At 46.8% G+C, this 18,928-nt stretch overlaps 1 protein-coding gene across 7 annotated transcripts in view; it reads right to left on the reverse strand.

Annotated features, from left to right (window-relative positions):
• The window catches only part of TRAPPC9 (trafficking protein particle complex subunit 9), a 427,690-nt gene that overhangs the window by 331,300 nt on the left and 77,462 nt on the right, over window positions 1-18,928 (reverse strand). For all 7 annotated transcript variants that reach the window (XM_080939655.1, XM_080939654.1, XM_080939652.1 and 4 more), the window contains 4 exons: window positions 17,389-17,515; window positions 10,200-10,345; window positions 6,503-6,588; window positions 3,786-3,912 (listed from right to left, as the gene is read on the reverse strand). In XM_080939655.1, coding sequence (XP_080795781.1) covers window positions 3,786-3,912; window positions 6,503-6,588; window positions 10,200-10,345; window positions 17,389-17,515 — 486 coding nt within the window. The remainder of the gene's footprint in view (window positions 1-3,785; window positions 3,913-6,502; window positions 6,589-10,199; window positions 10,346-17,388; window positions 17,516-18,928) is intronic.

The raw sequence follows: 18,928 nt of genomic DNA on the forward strand, positions 1-18,928 counted from the left end.
CTGCTCCCTGTACACCAAAGACCCTGGCTGAGTTGGACAAAATGAAGCAAAGGACACTGTGCCCTGCTTCCCAAGGTTGGACAGGCCTAAACAGAGAGTCCTAAGTACTCCCAATCCTCACGGCTCAGCAGTCACCGTCTCTGCTCTTTGCTAATATGTCTTTTGGGTTTCGTATCTCTAACATGATAGTGATGCTTAATATTCCTTTCCAAGGTATAATGTGACTTAATGAGCATTTGAAAGTGACTTTAGAACCTTCTGTTGAGAGATGAAGGTTCAAGAGCCAATTACTGTCATTACGGCTGCTTCATGACTTGGCAGCTCGACCGCATGGGTGTGAGGACCACAATTTAAAATCAGCACAGGGTCCTCGCAAGAAGAAAGAGGAGCACTTGAAATTGTTTAAGCAAAGCTTTAAAATGGCTTTTGAGATCTCAAAGATGATTCTGTACACAGTACTTGGCTTTGTAACAAATGTAAGTGATGGCCAGTAGCTAGAAGCCTAGATTGATAACTTCTGTGCATTACATCCCTGAGGGACAAGAAAGTTATTCCCTAAGGAGGAGCCATTCTCCTTCCCTGTATTCCCTAAGGAGGAGCCATTCATCTTCCCTGTCGGCACCATTTAGTTGGTGGAACAACTCTAGACATCTCCTCCCAGCCACTGCAGCCACACCCACTTCCTTGCATAGCCACGCCCACTCCCAGGTACAGCTACACCCCTCCTTGGTACAACAACCACATACACTCTATCACAGCAGCCACACTCCCTCTGACACAGCAGCTCAGCAGCTGCATTCTTCCCTGACACAGCAGCCACACCAATCTCCAACAGAGAAGGCCCCTCTGACACAGCAGCCACTTGCTTCCTTCCCACTCAGAGCCTCTCAAAGTCTTTCTATGGTGTTTATTTTCTTCCCAGGGACTCCCTTGGGCACTAATATCCCCGTGCTTTCCTCTGTGTAGAACCTGATATGATTTTGTATATTAAGCACTTGTTACTTTATAATTCTTAATTACAATCAGTCACTTTGTTTCACTTAAGACATAGCCAGTGCTAAAACCATGGCCACATAAACTCTAGTCTGAGGACAATATTTAGTGTAAGTCAGGATGATATAGGCTATCCAGGCAGCCAATGCTCACCAAAAGTAGGAACTGAAGCCAAGGATAACCCCAGGAGGTCCTGCTCCTAGGCTCTTACTCTGAGGTACACTAGCTTCTCTCTTGTCCCTGGACCACCCATTCGTGCCTTACTCTCCCTATTCACAGCTCTGCCTGTGTCCATCCTACCTGGACTCTGAGGGCAGATGCCAGTCTTTTACGATCTACCTGACAACCTGTGGTCAGGTAGCTCTGAAGCCTGTCTGACAAGGTTCTCCTCTGTACAAATATGGCAGCTAACACCAAAGCCCCACTAGACAGTAGGTGAGCTTCAGGATGATTCTCAAGGCCTCCATGATGCCCATCTCCTTCCCACCCCATTACTACCTACCCCACCCTGACTACCTCCATCCAACCACCCCACCCCAGATATGCCAGCCTCAGACTGGAGAAGCTGCTCTCTCTGCCTGGAGCCCATCTATACATTGGTTCTGTCCTGCTTCCAGTGGCCCACTTCTGGTGGACCTTCTAAGATCAGGTGACCAGCTAAGGCGGGCCTCCACTGTCCACCTCCCTGCTGGGTCCCCAGCATCACCTAGCTCTCACATCTCCAGCCACCTCAGCACTTACTGAACTATATCTAACTGTCTAGCAAGCAACATCATTCCCAGATAACACATTTGCTGCTGGGCAACAGTTAAGGCTGCCAAGGCACAGGAAGAAGCCACCCCTGGTGCCATGGAAACTAAGATATTAGTGAGTGTCGTGGGAACATCATGGGGACCAAATCAGGATGACAGGCTAAGAAGAATGTTTGAGAACTGGTTGAGGCTCAGATGCCCTTGAAGACAATCCATATAAGGTTCAGAGGACAGGTGTACTATGGGTACCATCAGGAATCCTGTGACATTCAAGTCTCTCCAAGAGAGAAGATAAGGATACTGAGAAGAGATGCTCCGGGTCAGGATATGCCTTGAAGCAAGACCTATGAGCGTTGATGGGGCCCTGGATGGGAGGAGCACATCAGCAAGGACACTGAAGGCAGAAAAGGCCAGTCCTGCGCTCTGTGATAAACCCTTCAAAAGAACCATGACATGAGACCAGCCATGAAGACAGCAGGAAATAGCGAGTCTTGATTGTAGTGAGAATTGTGGTGTCTTTAAAAGCCCAGTTATGTTATGTGAATGTTTTGTCTTAATCCCAGGTGTGAGACATAGGACTGCTTCAGATTGTTCATAGCCACTGACTATGATCGCCTCATACTCTAGGAGGGGCATGAGTTTAGCCAGCTGCAGACAGCTTATGTTTGGATTTTGGGGACTCGGGGAGGGTATGAATGGGCGAGCCCCAAGTGGGCCTGTGGCAGCTGCTGCTCCCTTCCTGCTCCTGGCTGCTGTTTGCCAAGTGGTTCTGAGCAAAGACAGGAGAAGAAATTGGGTATCCTGAAGATGAAGATTAGAGTTGACACCCCTAATCAGCAGGAAGTATCTAAAGAGGTTTACATCCCCTTACCCCTCTGACCGTTCTTGACTACCCAGTGTTGGAAAGGATTGGAATAGAGAAAGGTAATAGAGATAAGAACCCAATAAAGTAGCTGAGGGGGCGGGGTGGAGCATGCCTACATTACACAGTATTGACAATGAGGTTTGCAAAACAGGATAAATGGTGCATAAAGACACTTCACTGAGATGCGAGCCTCTAGGAGAAAGGCTACTTTAGGGAGGAGAGGTGGGGTCCTGGTGTGACATGGTGTATATAAAGAGTTCACAGGACTCCCAATGAGATGGCAAGCAGTGGGGGCTGTCCCTAACGAACACCAGAAGCATGCATGGACAGGAAGCCGTCCCAACTTGGTAGGGTTGTGAAGTAAGAAGAGGAAAGGGAAAGAAATAAAAGGTAGACTGAAGACTCCAGGGAAGGGTCCAGGGAAGTAGCTTGGCAGGTAAAGGTGCTTAGCCTGCAAACCAGGAGCCTGAGTTTAATGCAGAACACACGGAAGTGAATAGGAGAGGACTGTCATCTGACCTCCGCGTGCATGCCATGGCTTGTGTGCTACTCCATACACACGCACACATCATGCAAACTGGGAAGAAAGAAGGATGGGGGCCAGGGAGGGCAGGGAGGAGGAAGGGGTAAGATAATGGAGGAAGGAAGCCAGGAATACAGCATGCAGAAACCGAGACTGAACAAGACCAGGAAGGAGGTACCGTGCCAAGGCTGTACAAAATTTGGAAAAGACTAGACAGTAGGCCCAGCTTCAGCCAGGAGAGAACTGCTCTTGACCCTGGTGACAGTTTTGATGGGTGTCAAGAGTTAGACAGAGAATGCAAGGCATTAAGAAACCACTGTGGCAGTGGACGGTAGAGTCTGCACTGACACTCAAAACTCTGAGGGGCACAGTGGCACTGGAGAGGAGTTGGTGGCAGTGAGAGAAGCTGAGTCCATGTTGTCCTAAAGGAGCAAAGCCAAGATGGCGTGAGGGAAACCAGATGAGCCAAGGCACAGGACTGACCCTGTCCCCACTGCAGCACATCAGGTACCTGGCACATCATAAAATCAATTTTTTCCCCATCATTTAACGTTGAAAATAGATGTCATCGTCTCATTGTCATTTCTGGTTAGGATCACAGGTCGGGTGACCAGCTCCAGTGATTCAGAAACCACAGAGGAACTCTCCTTACCGTTCACGGTGATCGTCCCTGTAGTCTGTGGGACCCCAACCAGTGTCACCGGGTACAAACCAGATTCCGCAGGAAGGGAGAGAGCTGCAGGAAGAGATTCAAACTCCACTCCACTGGTGAGCAGCCCCTGCAGGAAGGGAAGGAACACTGTGAGGAAGCACAGCCCAGACCCCTGCTGGATGGCCACCTCCTAATGGACTCTGTGGCATTCAGTGCAGAAACTAGGGGAATTAAAGGCCAGCTGCTTTTCAAAACCCCAAAGAGAGCTTCAAGGGAGACTAGCGTGATCTGAACACCTAGAGCAGGATGACAAGCAACCCCCCCCACCCGAGGCTAGGTCCACATATCATTATCTGATTCGTCAAATGAGAATGCAGACCCAAAGAAGAGTAAATAAATCGTGTTTCACACACAAACAAGAAGGAGAGTGTGGAAGTTCTCAGAAGCTGACTTCACACCAGGGCATCTGTGAATTATTTGTTCGGCTCAGTGTAGAGCAGGCACTGAGCTTACTAGTGAACACACAAGTCCCCAGCCTCAGGAAGCTGCTCCTTGACAGGCCATAGCCAGAGACAGCAGTCCTTAGGAGGTTCCAGTCAGTGCGACAGGGATATCTGTTCACAAAGACAAAGTCTTATCACTGCCACCCCTTGGAATCCATGTTGAACCCTGAATAAGCAAGTATGGTCAGCAAAGAGGCAAAGGCCAGAGGAAGTGTAAACAGCACTGGCATTATTATGAGCTAGGAAAAAAAAATTTTTTTAACCTAAAAGCAAAAAGAAGAAAATAGCATTAACAAAGACCATAAACATCTTGGGGTAAATTCCAAGATGTTGGGCAAGATTTTGTGGCAGCTACTGAATATAACCAGAACAAAGAGGACCTTAATAGGGAAAGAATTTCGAGATTCTCCCAAGTGGGATTCTTCTCCACAGGACAGTGGTCAAAACAGTGGAAGCTGTTTTAGATTCATTGACCAGGAGTGAATGTGCAAACTCTGTGAGCATTACTCACAATAGAAGAAAGTACCCCAACATCAAAATGAGGGAGGCAGGGAGGGACTCTGAGGAAACAGGCTGGGCTGGCAGAAATGTAAACCACACACATATGTGCACACATATATGTGCATGTGCACAGAAAAATGAAAACATGTGTATGTATGGACACACTGGCACGTCCTTTCCCAACTCTGTCTACAGAGAACACCAGAAGCAAAAGCACTCTAATGACATCCAATGATGTATGTAAGGCATGGACAGATGTCATGGGTAAATGTAGAAGAAAAGCCCATTACATGGATGTTGTCCCTAAGCAAAACACATGGATACTTACCTTATGTTTAAACTAACTAAAGCCAAATGCCAGTTACTAATCTTCAGGGTGGTAAATATGTAAGGGCTTATGCCTAAAATGCTTCACAGTAATTTAAGTTTCTGACCCCAAGGGGTGAGCTATCGATCTCCAAGTAGAGCTTTAAGTTATCATTTTTTACTCTTAAATTTTTTTACAATAAGCATATTTTTAATGTGCTTATCATAAAAACAATGAAAGCTACTTTTAAAGATTTGTCTTTTAAATAAGCCAGGCATGCTAAACATGCCTTGAATCCCAGCACTTGGAGGCAGAGGCAGGTATAGTGCTGGGAGTTCAAGGCCAGCCAGTTACATAGTGAGACTCTGTCTCTACAAAAGGGGGGTGGGTAGAAAACATATGGAGAGCAGCAGGAGCCCTCAGACAGCAGCAAGAGATTCTCACAGAGGGCAGGACAGACAGCTCAACAGTTAATGAGTTCATCAAGCAAGAAAGAAGACCAGAGTTTGGATACCCAGAACCCACATAAGTGCCAGGTGAGTGTGAAAACTGACCTTTAACTCCAGCCTCAGAAGGAGCAGGAAGAATCCCTGGAGCAAGCTGCTAGTAAAACCAGCCACATTGGCAAGCTCTGGATTTAATGGGGAGATCCTGCCTCAAAAAATTAAGGTGGCCGGGCAGTGGTGGCACACAGCTTTAGTCCCAGCCCTCAGGAGGGAGAGGCAGGTGGATCTCTGAGTTTAAGGCCAGCCTGATCTACAGAATGAGTTCTAGGACAGCCATGGCTGCACAAAGAAATCCTGTCTCTAAAAACCAAAAAGAAACAAAATTGAGGTGAAAGAACAACGGGGAAGAGCCCCAACATCAAACTGGAGCGTCCACACGCACACGTGCACATATACCTGCACATACAAGGGATGTACCTCAAGGATGGATCTGTAAGACAGTGTTCACAGGGGTCTAGCCTGAGTCCCATACGACAAGGCTACATACATCTCCTTCCGTGACCACACAAGTGAGCTGTTCTGAGAGGCTTGAATGACTACAAACTGAGTGAGCATCAAGAGGGCTCGAAATCCGAACAGCGGGGTCAGAGCCATGTAGTGCAAACATTCTTTTCTTACTAACCCAATACCTGTATTAAACCCTGAGCCCTGACCACCAAGTGACTATTTCAAATCTATATTCAGTTAAGATCAGTGTGTACAAAAACTGAAGGCACGCTTGTAGATGAGCGCCAAGCAGACACTGAGATGACAAAGCAGTGTCTGCACACAGAGTGTTCAGAAGCCTTACCTACCCGGAAGTAAAATCAAGTGGATGTCAGTGGATGTATACACCCAATGTTAAGCAAAAAGGTGTTTTCAGTGGAAATATATCTAGGCCAAATGTCTAGTTACACATACCATGTTTTCCACGCGGAGCTCAAACGGCATCGGGTTGTACACCATCAGCTGAACTTCACACACATCTCCTTGAACCCACTGGAAATCTACAAAACACATACAGAAGGTCTCCAAGGTGAGTTGGTGCCATTGCTATTCTTGGTTTGTTGCTGTGTTGGTTTACCTGTGGAGCAGAGCAATGGGCCATACTTTTGCCTTGGCACGAACAGTTCACACTGAGTTCTCTCCACAGCTATGAAACCCAGCAGACCAGTGACACCAGTGACACCAGTGATGATGGCTATGGTGGTGACCTGTGCTTCTCTGGCAGGTACAGGGGCCTCTTACAAGAGGCTCAGAGCATGTTTTCTCTATGTTCCCTAAAACCTTGTCAGACATACTCCTGATTTATTGCAACAACCTGCTTTGGGGTACACACAACTGCCCCAAGTGTCTGAATATCCACCAATGAGAAACATTCTCACTTGATCCAGAACAATCTTGAGTCAGGTTCTAAAGTCCAATTCCACAGATGACACAACTGGAGCCCAGGGTGGCACTGTCAGTATCCAAAGCCACCTAATAGGAAGTAAGAGCTTCAGGGCCAGGCTACAGTAACACCCAAAATGACTGATGACATCCCTGGCCTGTCCAGGCCACTACTTTGCCCCTGGGGCACAGGTTGATACCAGCACAAGACCTTGCAAGGACATGAAGTCCTATGGCAAATCACATCAGCCCCAAGAAGGTGTGGTGGCTCTGGTCTGAAATGTCAGTCTTCAAGGGAGCTAGAGCAGGGGCATAAAGAGTGAAGATAAAGTAGAAGAAAGAAGACCTTGTCTCAAAACAAAGAAACCAGGAGACTCTGCGCCCTGTTGTGCTCCAGCCCTGCACATAGACAGTCTAGCTTCCTCTCTTGGATCTTCTAGCTTAGACCTTTGGGGTGCCGTCTGGACCAGTGGTAAGCTTTTTTCCCTTAAGAACTGGTTAGAAAAAGCATCAGCCCCATTTGTTTACATAAAATGTCAGAGGGAAAGCTGGGGTAGTGCTGGATCCGATGAGCTATGGGAACATTTACCCAGAGATGAGTAAGAATCTGGACACAGCACAGGGCACATCACCATTGGCTGCCTAGGTTGTACATTATTGAAGCCAGTTCAGCTGCACTTTCCCTGATTCAGTCATAGGAAGTTGTTGAAGCTTCCTTTTATGAAAATAGTCTACATTTGCAGAAGAGACTGAAGCAAACACAGTCTAGCCAGCAAGCTTGTCTAAATCACATGCAGCCCAACACAGCAGCATAAGCTTACTTAAAATATTAGGAGATTTTTGTTTGGCTGGTTGGTTTGGTTTGGTTTGGCTTAGGTTCTTGTTTTGGTTTGTTTGGAATAGAGAGCTCAGTTGGGAGGCTCTCAAGTGTGAACTGTGTAGATAACACCGTTGAGTGTCAGGAAACTAGACAGGCTGACCAACTCCAGCGGTGTGCACAGCTGTAGGGTGCTGAGGCCACAGGTGCCAGCGTCCTTGTCTTCAGGCACAGGACATGAACCCTGCTCATGAGTGCCAAGGAAGCACTCTGACAAACGAGCTCCATTTCAACTCTAAATGTACACTTTTGAGTGGAAGATGTAATTTATGTTATATTGCTTCTAGTGTCCTTTCTGGAACTCTCCTGATTACTGAGCCCATGCTGGAGGCCTGAAGACTATGCATCTTTGGATTAAATTTCAAATGTTTCTAAGTGGCTCTCCAAGTGGGTCTTGGAGATGTCCTTGGGGGTTGGAGGGAAGGGGTCCTGAGAACATTGTCCAGCTTCTTGCCTGCCTCTGCGTCAGTGGGCCAGTGTGGCTGCTTCATGAGCACTGCACTTTACAGAGTATCAGTGGTGCATGGTAAGATTAAGAGTCTCGTGGGATTTGTTGGTTTTGAGACAGGATCTTATTTATAAGTTATCCAGTTACATGGGGTAATTGAGAACTCAGTGAGCCAGTGTAGGAGGATGCCATCCTCTGCCTCCAATAAGATGAAGGGAGCCACTCCCATCAGAGGTTTCACTAGGGCCCAATGCAGTGCAAAGAGACCACTGCCTCTCTCCTCCTTAACAGTGTATGCTGAGTGAGAAATGCCATCTTCCCTCCTCGTTATCAAGTACACCTGACTAGACACTTCCTGTCACCACCATATGTCCTTTCTCCAGAGCAAAGGAGCAATGGTAAGAGACTTATGCCTGGAGCTGACTTTCTTTGGGGAGGGGAGAACAGGGTTTCACTGTGTAGCCCTGGCTGTCCTGAACTTACTCTGTAGAGCAGACTGGCTCTAAACTCAGAAATATGTCTATCTCTGCCTCCCAAGTGCTGAAACTAAAGGCATGTGCCACCATGTCTGGCTTAGGGCTGACTTTCAAAACCAAATATCAAGATGGAATTTGGAGACCCAACATACATTTGCAGGAATTCACCAGCACTCAGTATCAGCTGTCTTCTCTTGAAACATTAGCCTTTAGCTCTCTTTACTTCCTCCTTAGTTCCTCTCACGCTCTCTATGGGACAACCGCTCTTGCAGCACAGACTATCCTCCAACTCACTATGTCGCCAAGGAAGGCTTCAAACTTCCGACCCACCTATGCCCTCCTCCCAAGAGCTGGGGTTACCTATGTGAATGACCATACACAGTACAGTCAGTGCTTGGGCTCCAACCCCAGCTCTGTGAATGCTAGGTGAGCACTCTGCCAATGAGCCACACACCAGCTCCTTCTCTGTCATCTTCACAGTGAACAGATATAGACCATGCAGAGCCAAACCAGGGCAGGCCACCCTGCCCCAACTTCCTGAAAGTCCATGGGCTCTGCTCTGGGATTACTGGAAATACCATGAACAACTTTTAATGGCCCTACAATTTTCAAGAACTTACTTATATCTTACCCCGATCTTTGTTTTTCATAGATTTGTATTCTACCTACATATACTAGACAGGAAAATGTGTTGGAGGTAGAGACTTGTTCTCATATAGACAGTACCCAAACCAACAGTTGAAAATATCCTAAGTCAAAATAAAAAATTTCAAGTAGCCAGGAATGTTGAGATATGTCTATAATATTGGCTCAAAAGAGACAGAGAGATCTAGAGTCCAAGGCTAGCCTAGACTACATGAATTTGAGATAAGCTTGGGCTACATGGTAAGACTCTATCTAATTCAAGAAAATGTAAGAGTATTTCTCATGCTCCACCAATCAAATATCACAGCCTTACCCTAACCTCCTTAAGGTGGTCATAATGTTTATAACAGCTTACACTGGAGCAGATCCATCCAACACAAAGTCTATTTCAGAACAAAGTGCTTAACGCACTAATACTGCAATGGTTTTGACATGAAGTGGGTATGCCTACATGTTCAACTCTAGTTACCACTGGATGACTGTGACCTTTAAAGGCAGTGACAAGGACCAGTGTGGAGCCCCTGTGACTGGACCACAGGATGGTAACCAGTAAACAAACACACAGATGTTCCCTATCGTTAACATGTGATACCCCAGGTCTTCATGGCTTCTAGATCATCCATGTATCGTCTTCCATAAAATAAGTTTCTAAAAACTAGATCAGTGAGCAGCTGCCTGCTTAAGGCAACACATGATATAAATTTCCAGGAGAGCATATACACAAGTATGTACATAAGTGTATGCATACACAGGAAAACTGGCCAGAAGCAGACTGTGGCCTACCTATTTTTTTGTTGCGTTCTTCTCCACGGTTGTGTGCGATGATTGGCGAATAGATGAAGGGGCTCTTGGTGGACATGCTCTGCCCCAGCAAGCTTTTAACCTTCTGTGGCCGGAGGCTGGTGGGGAGACTCAGCAGCTTCACGCACCTATCATTGTGAACGGAACACAGGACACTCACTCACTCTGGGCCACATATGAGAAACTGCTGACCATGAAGGAAGGGACGAGCTCCCACACTGTAGGACCAGGGAGCAGAAGAATAATCCCAACCCAGAAGGCCAGGAAGGGGAGGTCCCTTCCGGACTGGGGATCAGTACAGCTTTTTCTCACCTTCTCCACACAAGGTTCCTTCTATAAAATGAAAATCAGTCAGGCCTTGCTTAAGGGACTGAGGTGAGGTTGGAGTTCCAGATCCCTTCTGGGGCTCACTGCTCTGCTATCTGCTGCTCATGCCTGTGACAGGCTCACCCACAGTAAGTAGCTGCTATCTCTTCTGCTATCTGCTGCTCATGCCTGTGACAGGCCCACCCACAGTAAGTAGAAGCCAAAGTCTATCCAAGGGCTCAGAAGACAGAGCAGGAGAAGGAGCCAAGGTGCACACCATGCTGTTCTCCATCCACTGACCCCACGCTTGTGTTCACAAGTTAGAAGCATTAATAATAACTTTAGAATCAATGAAACGAATCAATGTCACATTAAGGAAATTGGGCAGTTCCCCCAGATTAGTCGAGTTTGTTTTCTCTGCTTCGTCCCATGCTTTCTGTCATCTGAATTTGTGGTTTCTGACCTATCTGCGGTCTGTCTGATATGGAAGTCTGATCTGTCCCATTTGCCTGTGTCCCTAAAGAAGGTCTTTGCTCTGTACTTATTGAACAGCATGAAAAGCATCATTTGGGGAAGGAATGAGGGATACTTCATAGAAACCTTCAACAGAGTTTATAACAGAAGAAATCATTGACTCCAACTGAACCCCAACCGGCTCAGATAACAAAGAGCAAACAAGCCACCAAGTCATATCCACGCAGCTTTCAACAGGCTGGTTCACAAATGACAAACCACAATATATACACACCCCTGAGTAGGGGCATGTAACAATACATAATTTAAGATAAATGTTAGCATTAGATTCGGTGTAGACGCTGATTGCATGGGAAATCCAAAGCAAGTGGCATTGGCTGTTACTGTGCTCTCTCAAAGACTGAGTACACAGCAGGACAGCAGTCTTAAGTATCTCAAGGTATATTATTAACTCAGTTATGAAGTCCCACAAAGGTTCCAGTCTCTTTGAATGAAGGAGACATTTGCATAAAAACAGACTACCCATTATGCTCAGCATCATCCAAGTCAACCATGAATCAGTTTCTGTTAAAGGCTGAGTCCATGCAGTCCCTGCACTACCCGCTCCCTAAGACCGTCTCAAACACCTCAGAATTCACCTTGGTGCCTAGGGTGCCACCCACTCATACCAGCCTGAGTGGTCAGGACATGATACGCTGTATTCAGTAAGTCACTGTAGTCTGAGTACCCACACTGACTAGTAAGAACTACCTTACAAAGCTGATTTCTCTTAGAAGGGATGGGCCCCTAGGCTTCTAGGGGACTCCAACCTACCCTGTGCCAAGAGCACATACAGTACTTAGCACCCAGGCCCTGACAGGGTTCAGGTCACATGCAAGGGATACATCGGCCACTCACACTAACCTGCGTGTAGATGGTACCTAGAAGATGAGGTTTCCTCTCTGAGATTCTTTCTCTGTATGAATTCCTCTACCATATTGTCATCTGGGACCAGAGTGGCCTCACAGCTCTGTTTTGGATCAAGCTGTGGGCTGGTGAAGGACCAAGGCCTCGTCTAGCACTTGAACCTGCTGCTTTCAGTAAATGCAGTGAATGTGTTCCCAAAAGCTGAGCTTCGAACTCAGTGTCCAAGTCTTTCCAAGCTGAGCACTTGGTGAAAACTCATTGCTGACTGCAGGAAACCCATTCTTCACAGGCACACACCCTCATTACAAGGAACCTGCCTTAGGCTAGTGACCCTCTCAGACAGACAGGTACCTTGAGGTGGATAGAAAGACTTTCATTGCAATGGGACAACACACACTGATGGCTTTGAGGTCCAATGGCCTGAACCTCACTCAGCTTTTGCTCATTAAACCAGCAAAGGGGAGGTACTCTGGTAATACCTGTGGCTGGAAAGACGTTTCCTTTCTTTGCCCCCCAGTTTTCATAGGCAGGGATGATTCTTTGAAAACAGAGCCAACCTGACCCTGCCCTCCCTCAACACCCACCCAGAGGGATGGAAGTTGAGAAGCCTGCACACATACTTCTTGGTCTAGCTCTCTGGGCAGCCTGCACGCTACAGACAGTGTATAATCTGTATTGATCTGTATGTGTTAATCCATGCCATCCCATGAAAGAGACTTATAGCTAGGGACAGCTCACACACTTGACCTGACTCATGCCTACCACCCTCTTTCCCATCTGAAGACAGAAAGGGGAGGGTGGCCTTCAGATCTCTTGCAGGGCATCATGGGACTGCCTGAGGTAACATGTTGGTTCTTGCCATGGCACCTGCACACAGTAGGTCAGCAAAGCCTTCCCTCCTTTCCCAGTCTTAAGATAATGACTGTTTGACAACAGAGAATGGCTGCTGGTCAAAATGGCAGTGCTGGACACAGGAAAAGAGATGCTAAGTCTTGATGCTTGATGCTCGCTATGACCACACTGCTGGGTGCCATACCAGGCAACGCCCACCAACTTGAGTGTATACTTGAGGGTGAGACAACTCAGGGCTCTCAGAACGAGGGACACTTTCTATGTCATATCATAGTCCCATATGGGTGGGAATTTTCAGGAGTCCTTCAATTAAACTGACAAATGGTTGGTTTGTAGCATATGTCAAAGAATTCTGAGGATACGGTCAGCCAGAAAAGTGACCCTGTAACTAATCACGTGTACACTCATGACTCAACCTTTTGCATTTTATAAGATGTGCCTTCAAGAAAAACCATCAAAGGAGGCACCTGACTTGAAGCTCACGTCATTCATTTAGCCTGAATCTCTGCTGAGCAAATGATGCTGGATTTGCCAGACAAAGCTCCTGTGACCAAAGCAGCATCCGAGAGATGAGTGTCCAGGATGAGATTCTCTTCATACATTCCATTTGGAGACGGCTGACATTTCAGAATCCTGACTCTCCTTGGCATCCTGTGGCTAATGGGGATCACGCTGAGCAACAGTGGAATGCTAACTAGGGCAGTGGTTGACAGCACGCCACTTGAGCAGGAAGGCACGGGAACTAATGGAGCCCTTCCTCTTTGCCTTCTCATTCTCCACTCTATACCCAGGGGAAACGCAGGTCAGCTCTCTCACAGCTTCTGGCCCATGCTCCAGTGCAAAGCTCAAGCTAAACACTCCCAAGCCACTCTTGTGGGGACAGGTAGTCGTTGGCTGATAGCCAGCTACAAACACTCATGAACCCTATGCTAAGTTCTTCTTGGATAATCTACAACATGCTAGGTGTGGTAGTGCAGGCCTATAAATCCCAACACTGGCCAGTAGAGACAGAAGGACCAGAAGTTTAAGGTCATCTTGGCTGCCCTTTATTCCCCCTGTGCAGAGTTCTACAGGAATGCTTTGGTCTTCACTGGCTACCCTCTGCTGCACCCACACACTGTGGCAGTGATGTCATTAGAAGATGACATCATTCCTGATCATTGCTGAACCCCATAGGTGGCCAGAGACCTGCTCATCTTGACTACTGAGTACACATTTTCATTAAATGAATTTCGGTTCAGAATTAAACAGGAATGTGTTTGGCTCTTATTAACCTGCATCATAATTACTTGACATTTGGGGTATGCCTCGTTCATGCTTTCAAGTAACCCTTTTCATTTTATCATCAAGAACCAAGAAAGGTCTCTGGAGAAAGGCATTAACTATTGTAAAACCAAGAGATAGTAGTTTTGAGGTGTCTCTGATAGCTTGTAACTATCTACACAACACCCCTAAAATCTTACTCACTGAAATGACTACTTGTTAAACAACCTACTGTGAAGCAGTATTGCAGAGCAGGGAACTGTGGTTCTCAGTATTCACACCACCAAGCTCTTCCCCAACTCCAGGGGTCACTCTCACTCCCTTCCCCTAAAGTTCTCAGTACTAAACTGATGAAGTCTGCTTTGATGTAGAGTTTAGTACGGTTCCAACAGGAAGCATCCAAAGGCTCCTGTGCTGAAGACTTGGTTCTGCCGCCCTGTTGGGAGGCTACACTAAAAAATTCCACACTTGTTCCACTGGTGTGTTAATCCAATGATGAATTCACAGTGGAACAGCCTGCTAGAGCTGGGACCTAGACAGAGGAAACAGGCCCAAAGGGATGTGTCCTTAAAGTGTGTATGTTGTCCCAAGACCCTGTCCCCCACATGCCCACCTCTCTCTGCTTTCCAGCTACCAGGTGAACAACTCTCTTCTCCACATGCCTCTGCTATGCTGCACTGTCTGGCACAGAGCTAAGGGACCACAAACCAAAACCTGAAGCAATGAAGCAGAATAAACCCTTTCTACTCTAAATGCTTTGTCTCAGGTACTTTGTCACAGTAACAGAAAACTGACTCATGTTTCATATATTCTAGTAGCCCCCAGTTCATTTCTATGGAAATGCTGGCCAAGTTCACAGCTTTTGCACTGTCTTTTTCATCGAGTGGAGATGGGGATGTCATCAAGGGGACCAGGGGTTTCAAAAGTGACAACTCCACCTACAGGGGCTATCTATGACTCTACACAGATTTGCTGGGGAAAGACTCTTGATGAAGGTTTGTCTAGAACAGGTTCTACTGTGAGCATGTCTGAGAAGGACTATGCTGTTTTTAGTAAATAACCTGGGAAGAGCCAGCCTAGAAGAGGGCAACACCATTCCCTGAGCTTGGGTCCTGAGTGGCTGAAGAGTAGAAAACCCAGCTTGAACAGGAAACACGCATGCACTCTCTCTACTCTTGACTCTGAATATAACTAGGTGCTGCATTTCCCTCCTTGACTTTCCCAAAATGATGGTCTGTAACCTGAAAATGCCAAACATGCACAACATGAAGTTGAAGCCAAAAGACCCTTTTCTCCCTTAAATTTTTTTGCACCAGTTGTCATATTATAGCAACAGAACAGAAGCAAGGGCACCTGCCAGAGGCCAGATACAGATACAGAGAGTGCCAGTAAGATGGGTCCCCCATTTGTGTTGAGGCCTGAGAACACAGCTCCGGATTCTGTTGCCTAATCCCTGCAGGAGCACACTCGTGGAAGGAGTCAGTCATGAAGGAACACTTGATGCCTCAACATGACATCTGTCATTCTTAGTGTCCTCAACTGTGTGGCTGAGCATCCAGGTGACCAAGAGCTAAACTGCTTCATTCCCTGGAGTCCCCAGGAATGAGTGGCCCAGGCCAAAGACCAAGGTGCCAGTCTGAAGTGGCTCCGAGAACTACACCACAGTCTGAATATCAGATGGGGATAAAATAGACTCTATGGTGAGACATAAGAGAGGACCTGAGCTCATAGCTATATTGATGGGTAAGCAGACTGACAGATGAGCAGACAGTGGGTGTGTAGGTAAGTGGATGGGTTCGTGATTGGTTAGTGGGTATGTGGGTAAGTGAGCAGATGGATGAATGAGTGGATGGGTAGATATGTAAGTGGATGGATGGATGGACAGAACCACCTTTTCTTTCTAACTGCTGTCAGATTAAAGACAACACACCCTAGAGAGGAACAGTGTGCCCTGCCTCCGGCCTGCAGGTGAGATCCTTTTAACAGAAACAGAACCCCATTATGGAGTGAGAATCTAGCCTAAGGAAGCCCCAGAGCCTGCTTACAGTCTTCTGCTGAGAAGAAGACTCAGTAATCAACCAATTGCCTAGTATGTGAAAGGTTCTAGATTTCACTCAAACAACACAGAAAGGAAAATTAAGTTGTTATTGGATTTTTGTTATTGTTTTGGGTTTTCAAGGGAGGTTTGGGGGAGTTGTTTGTTTGTTTGTTTGGGTTTTTTTTTATAGTCCTGGCTATCTTGGAACTCACTATGTAGACCAGGCTGGCCTTGAACCCAGGGATCCACCTGTCTCTGCCTCCTGAGTGCTGGGATTAAAGGTGTGTTTCACAATGCCTGGCTAGAAAGTTAATTTGTAACTCTACCATTCAAGGAGGTAGAAGCAAAATTCATGTGGTGCTTCCCTGAAATCTATTATCAGTAACAGACACCCAGAGAGGGCTGAGTACGTACTCCTAGAACACCACAGGTTGCAAGGGGAGCCCAGGCTCCTCCACAGCAAGGCCCAGGGCATATACCAACAGATGAAAGGTGTGCCCACAGAGGGGAACCCCAGAACGGTACACTTCTGCTCCACAGCAAAACGCTACCCTGTGACTGCCTTCTGACAAATCCTTCTGATGTGGACGTTCCTCTGTAAGATCTGTGTGTGTTGGAGGCCCATGGGTCCAGGTTCACACTGGTGCAACAGCGCATGGCCTGGATATCCCAAGGTACTGATGGGCCCTGACGGCAGCAAAGACGCCGGAAGGAGAAACGCTTCTGTTCCTGAATAGTAGCGGAAGTCAACCCACACCTGTGAGCAGGAGATGCCCAGGTCTGGGCGCTTTTCATCTTGGACTAGAAGTCAGCAGGGTGCCATCTGCCCACTCAATGGGCATGGACCACAGCAGCTACAGAACACCACTGCCTCAGTTCGATAAGCTCCTGTCACTAAGACCTGAGGTCAATCTTAAGCAGGTTATAAGCCATAAAGATGGGGGTGAGGGTTAAGGGAGAGGAATATGAGCAGAGTTAGAAAAGAAAAAGAGGGTAGATGTTTTCTTTTAAGATGTATTTATTTTATATATGTGAGTACACGGTCGCTGTCTTCAGACACACAGAAAAGGGCATCGGATCCTATCACAGATGGTTGTGAGCCATCATGTGGGTGCTGGGGTTCGAACTCAGAACCTCTGGAAGAGCAGTCAGTACTCTTAACCACTGAGCCAGGGTAGATATTTTCATATTGCATTGCATACATGTATAGAATTATCAAAAATAAAGAACAACTTTTTAAAACCTGAAGTCATGAGCCAACAGCAAGACTCTTCTGAAGGCCTGAACGTGAGCAACCTTGAGGCTTACCCCACACCCTGCCCACCACCTCACCTGACAATGGGCAGCTTGGTAAAGGGCACAGGAGGAAGCGTGAGGCCATCCGGGAGGCTGATGGGCTCCATTGTCCCGGGACACTTGGCGGTATAGTTCTCCAGGCTTTGAGTCACATCTTTCTTTTCTGAGGATGAAGCAAAATAGAATGTGGACTTAGCAGACAAAGCGGAAGAGGGTGGCTATTGTTTAGCTTGGTCTGGAGCAATCGGGGCTGGTCCGCAAGGGAGGCTCCCATCACAAGTGAAGAACATGATGGTTCTTTGAGGTACTCCAGCAGCTGCCTCCTTGAGGAACATAGCTGGGGCTTAAACACAGAAACATGCTGAGGGTACAGAGAACAGCAAACTCCGCTGCACTGCTGACGGGCTTCCAGCCTGACACAGTAACACAGAAAATAACAAGGTGCCTCTTAAAGAAGCCACAGTCACATCCACATGAGACTCCCCGAGTGACATCAGCACCTGCTCAGTATACAAACAACCTAAAGATCTGCTGGTGTGAAGAGTATATATGGACAGTGTGGTGTGCATACCAGGCATGCTGAGGAGGGGGTGGGAGGTGCCGTGAGGACCAGGATTCAGATTCCTAGCACCCATGTTCACACTTGGCCTGGCCTGCACATGGGCACTATACACAACACACATTACATACACAGATGTACATACAAATACAAAAAGAAAATTAAAAAAAAAAAAGGAATGGCAGAGTGCTCCTGTGATCCTGGCACTGGGGAGACGGAGCTAAGAGGATCCCTGGGAGACGATCCCAGCCAGTCAGACAACTCCAGACTCAGTGAGATCTCCTAGCCCCCAATATAATTATGGCGGAAGACAACGTCCCCCTTTAGTTTCTGTGTATACACACGCATGTGCATGTATCCACATACACCACACACATTAAACACATACATGTGCATGTATCCATACATACACCACACACACTAAAGAAGTAAGCAAATAAGTAATAAGAGCATACTAGAATATTATTTGGCTTGTAAAAGGACAATGTGCCACCTGCTAAAATATGGACGGACCCAGACACTATGCTGAAGGAAACATGGCAGAATCAGAAGGGAAATGCTACATAATTGAAGGGAAGAAAAACAACTCAGTGGTTCTAGCCGTGGGCTGGTGAGGGAATGAAGGGTGAAGAATGCAAACAGAAGTATAACAAACAGTCTGGAGAGCCATGGCACCCATGAGGAGGGAATTGAAATGGTGTATTAGAGATTTTTCATTAAGCTGGTTTTAACTGTTCTGTCTCAAGAAGTCAGTACGTAAATTGGCTGATATATTCACCTGCTTGACTACTGTAAGCACTTTACTGCCTATAGCGTCCCTTAGCACCCATTACAAGCCTCAAATATACACAATAAAAAATAAGGGAGATTTTGCAATTGTCCTAAACTTTGCAGTTATAATCATCCCTTTAAAATAATGAACAGAAACCATCATCTTCTCTGAACTGACGTTTATGGAGCACCACAGCCATCACTGGAGAAGCCAGACCCTTCTTAGCACTTGTGGGCCATTCACCA

The sequence above is a fragment of the Micromys minutus genome, assembly GCF_963924665.1.
Source record: "Micromys minutus genome assembly, chromosome: 27".
NCBI lineage: Eukaryota > Metazoa > Chordata > Mammalia > Rodentia > Muridae > Micromys > Micromys minutus.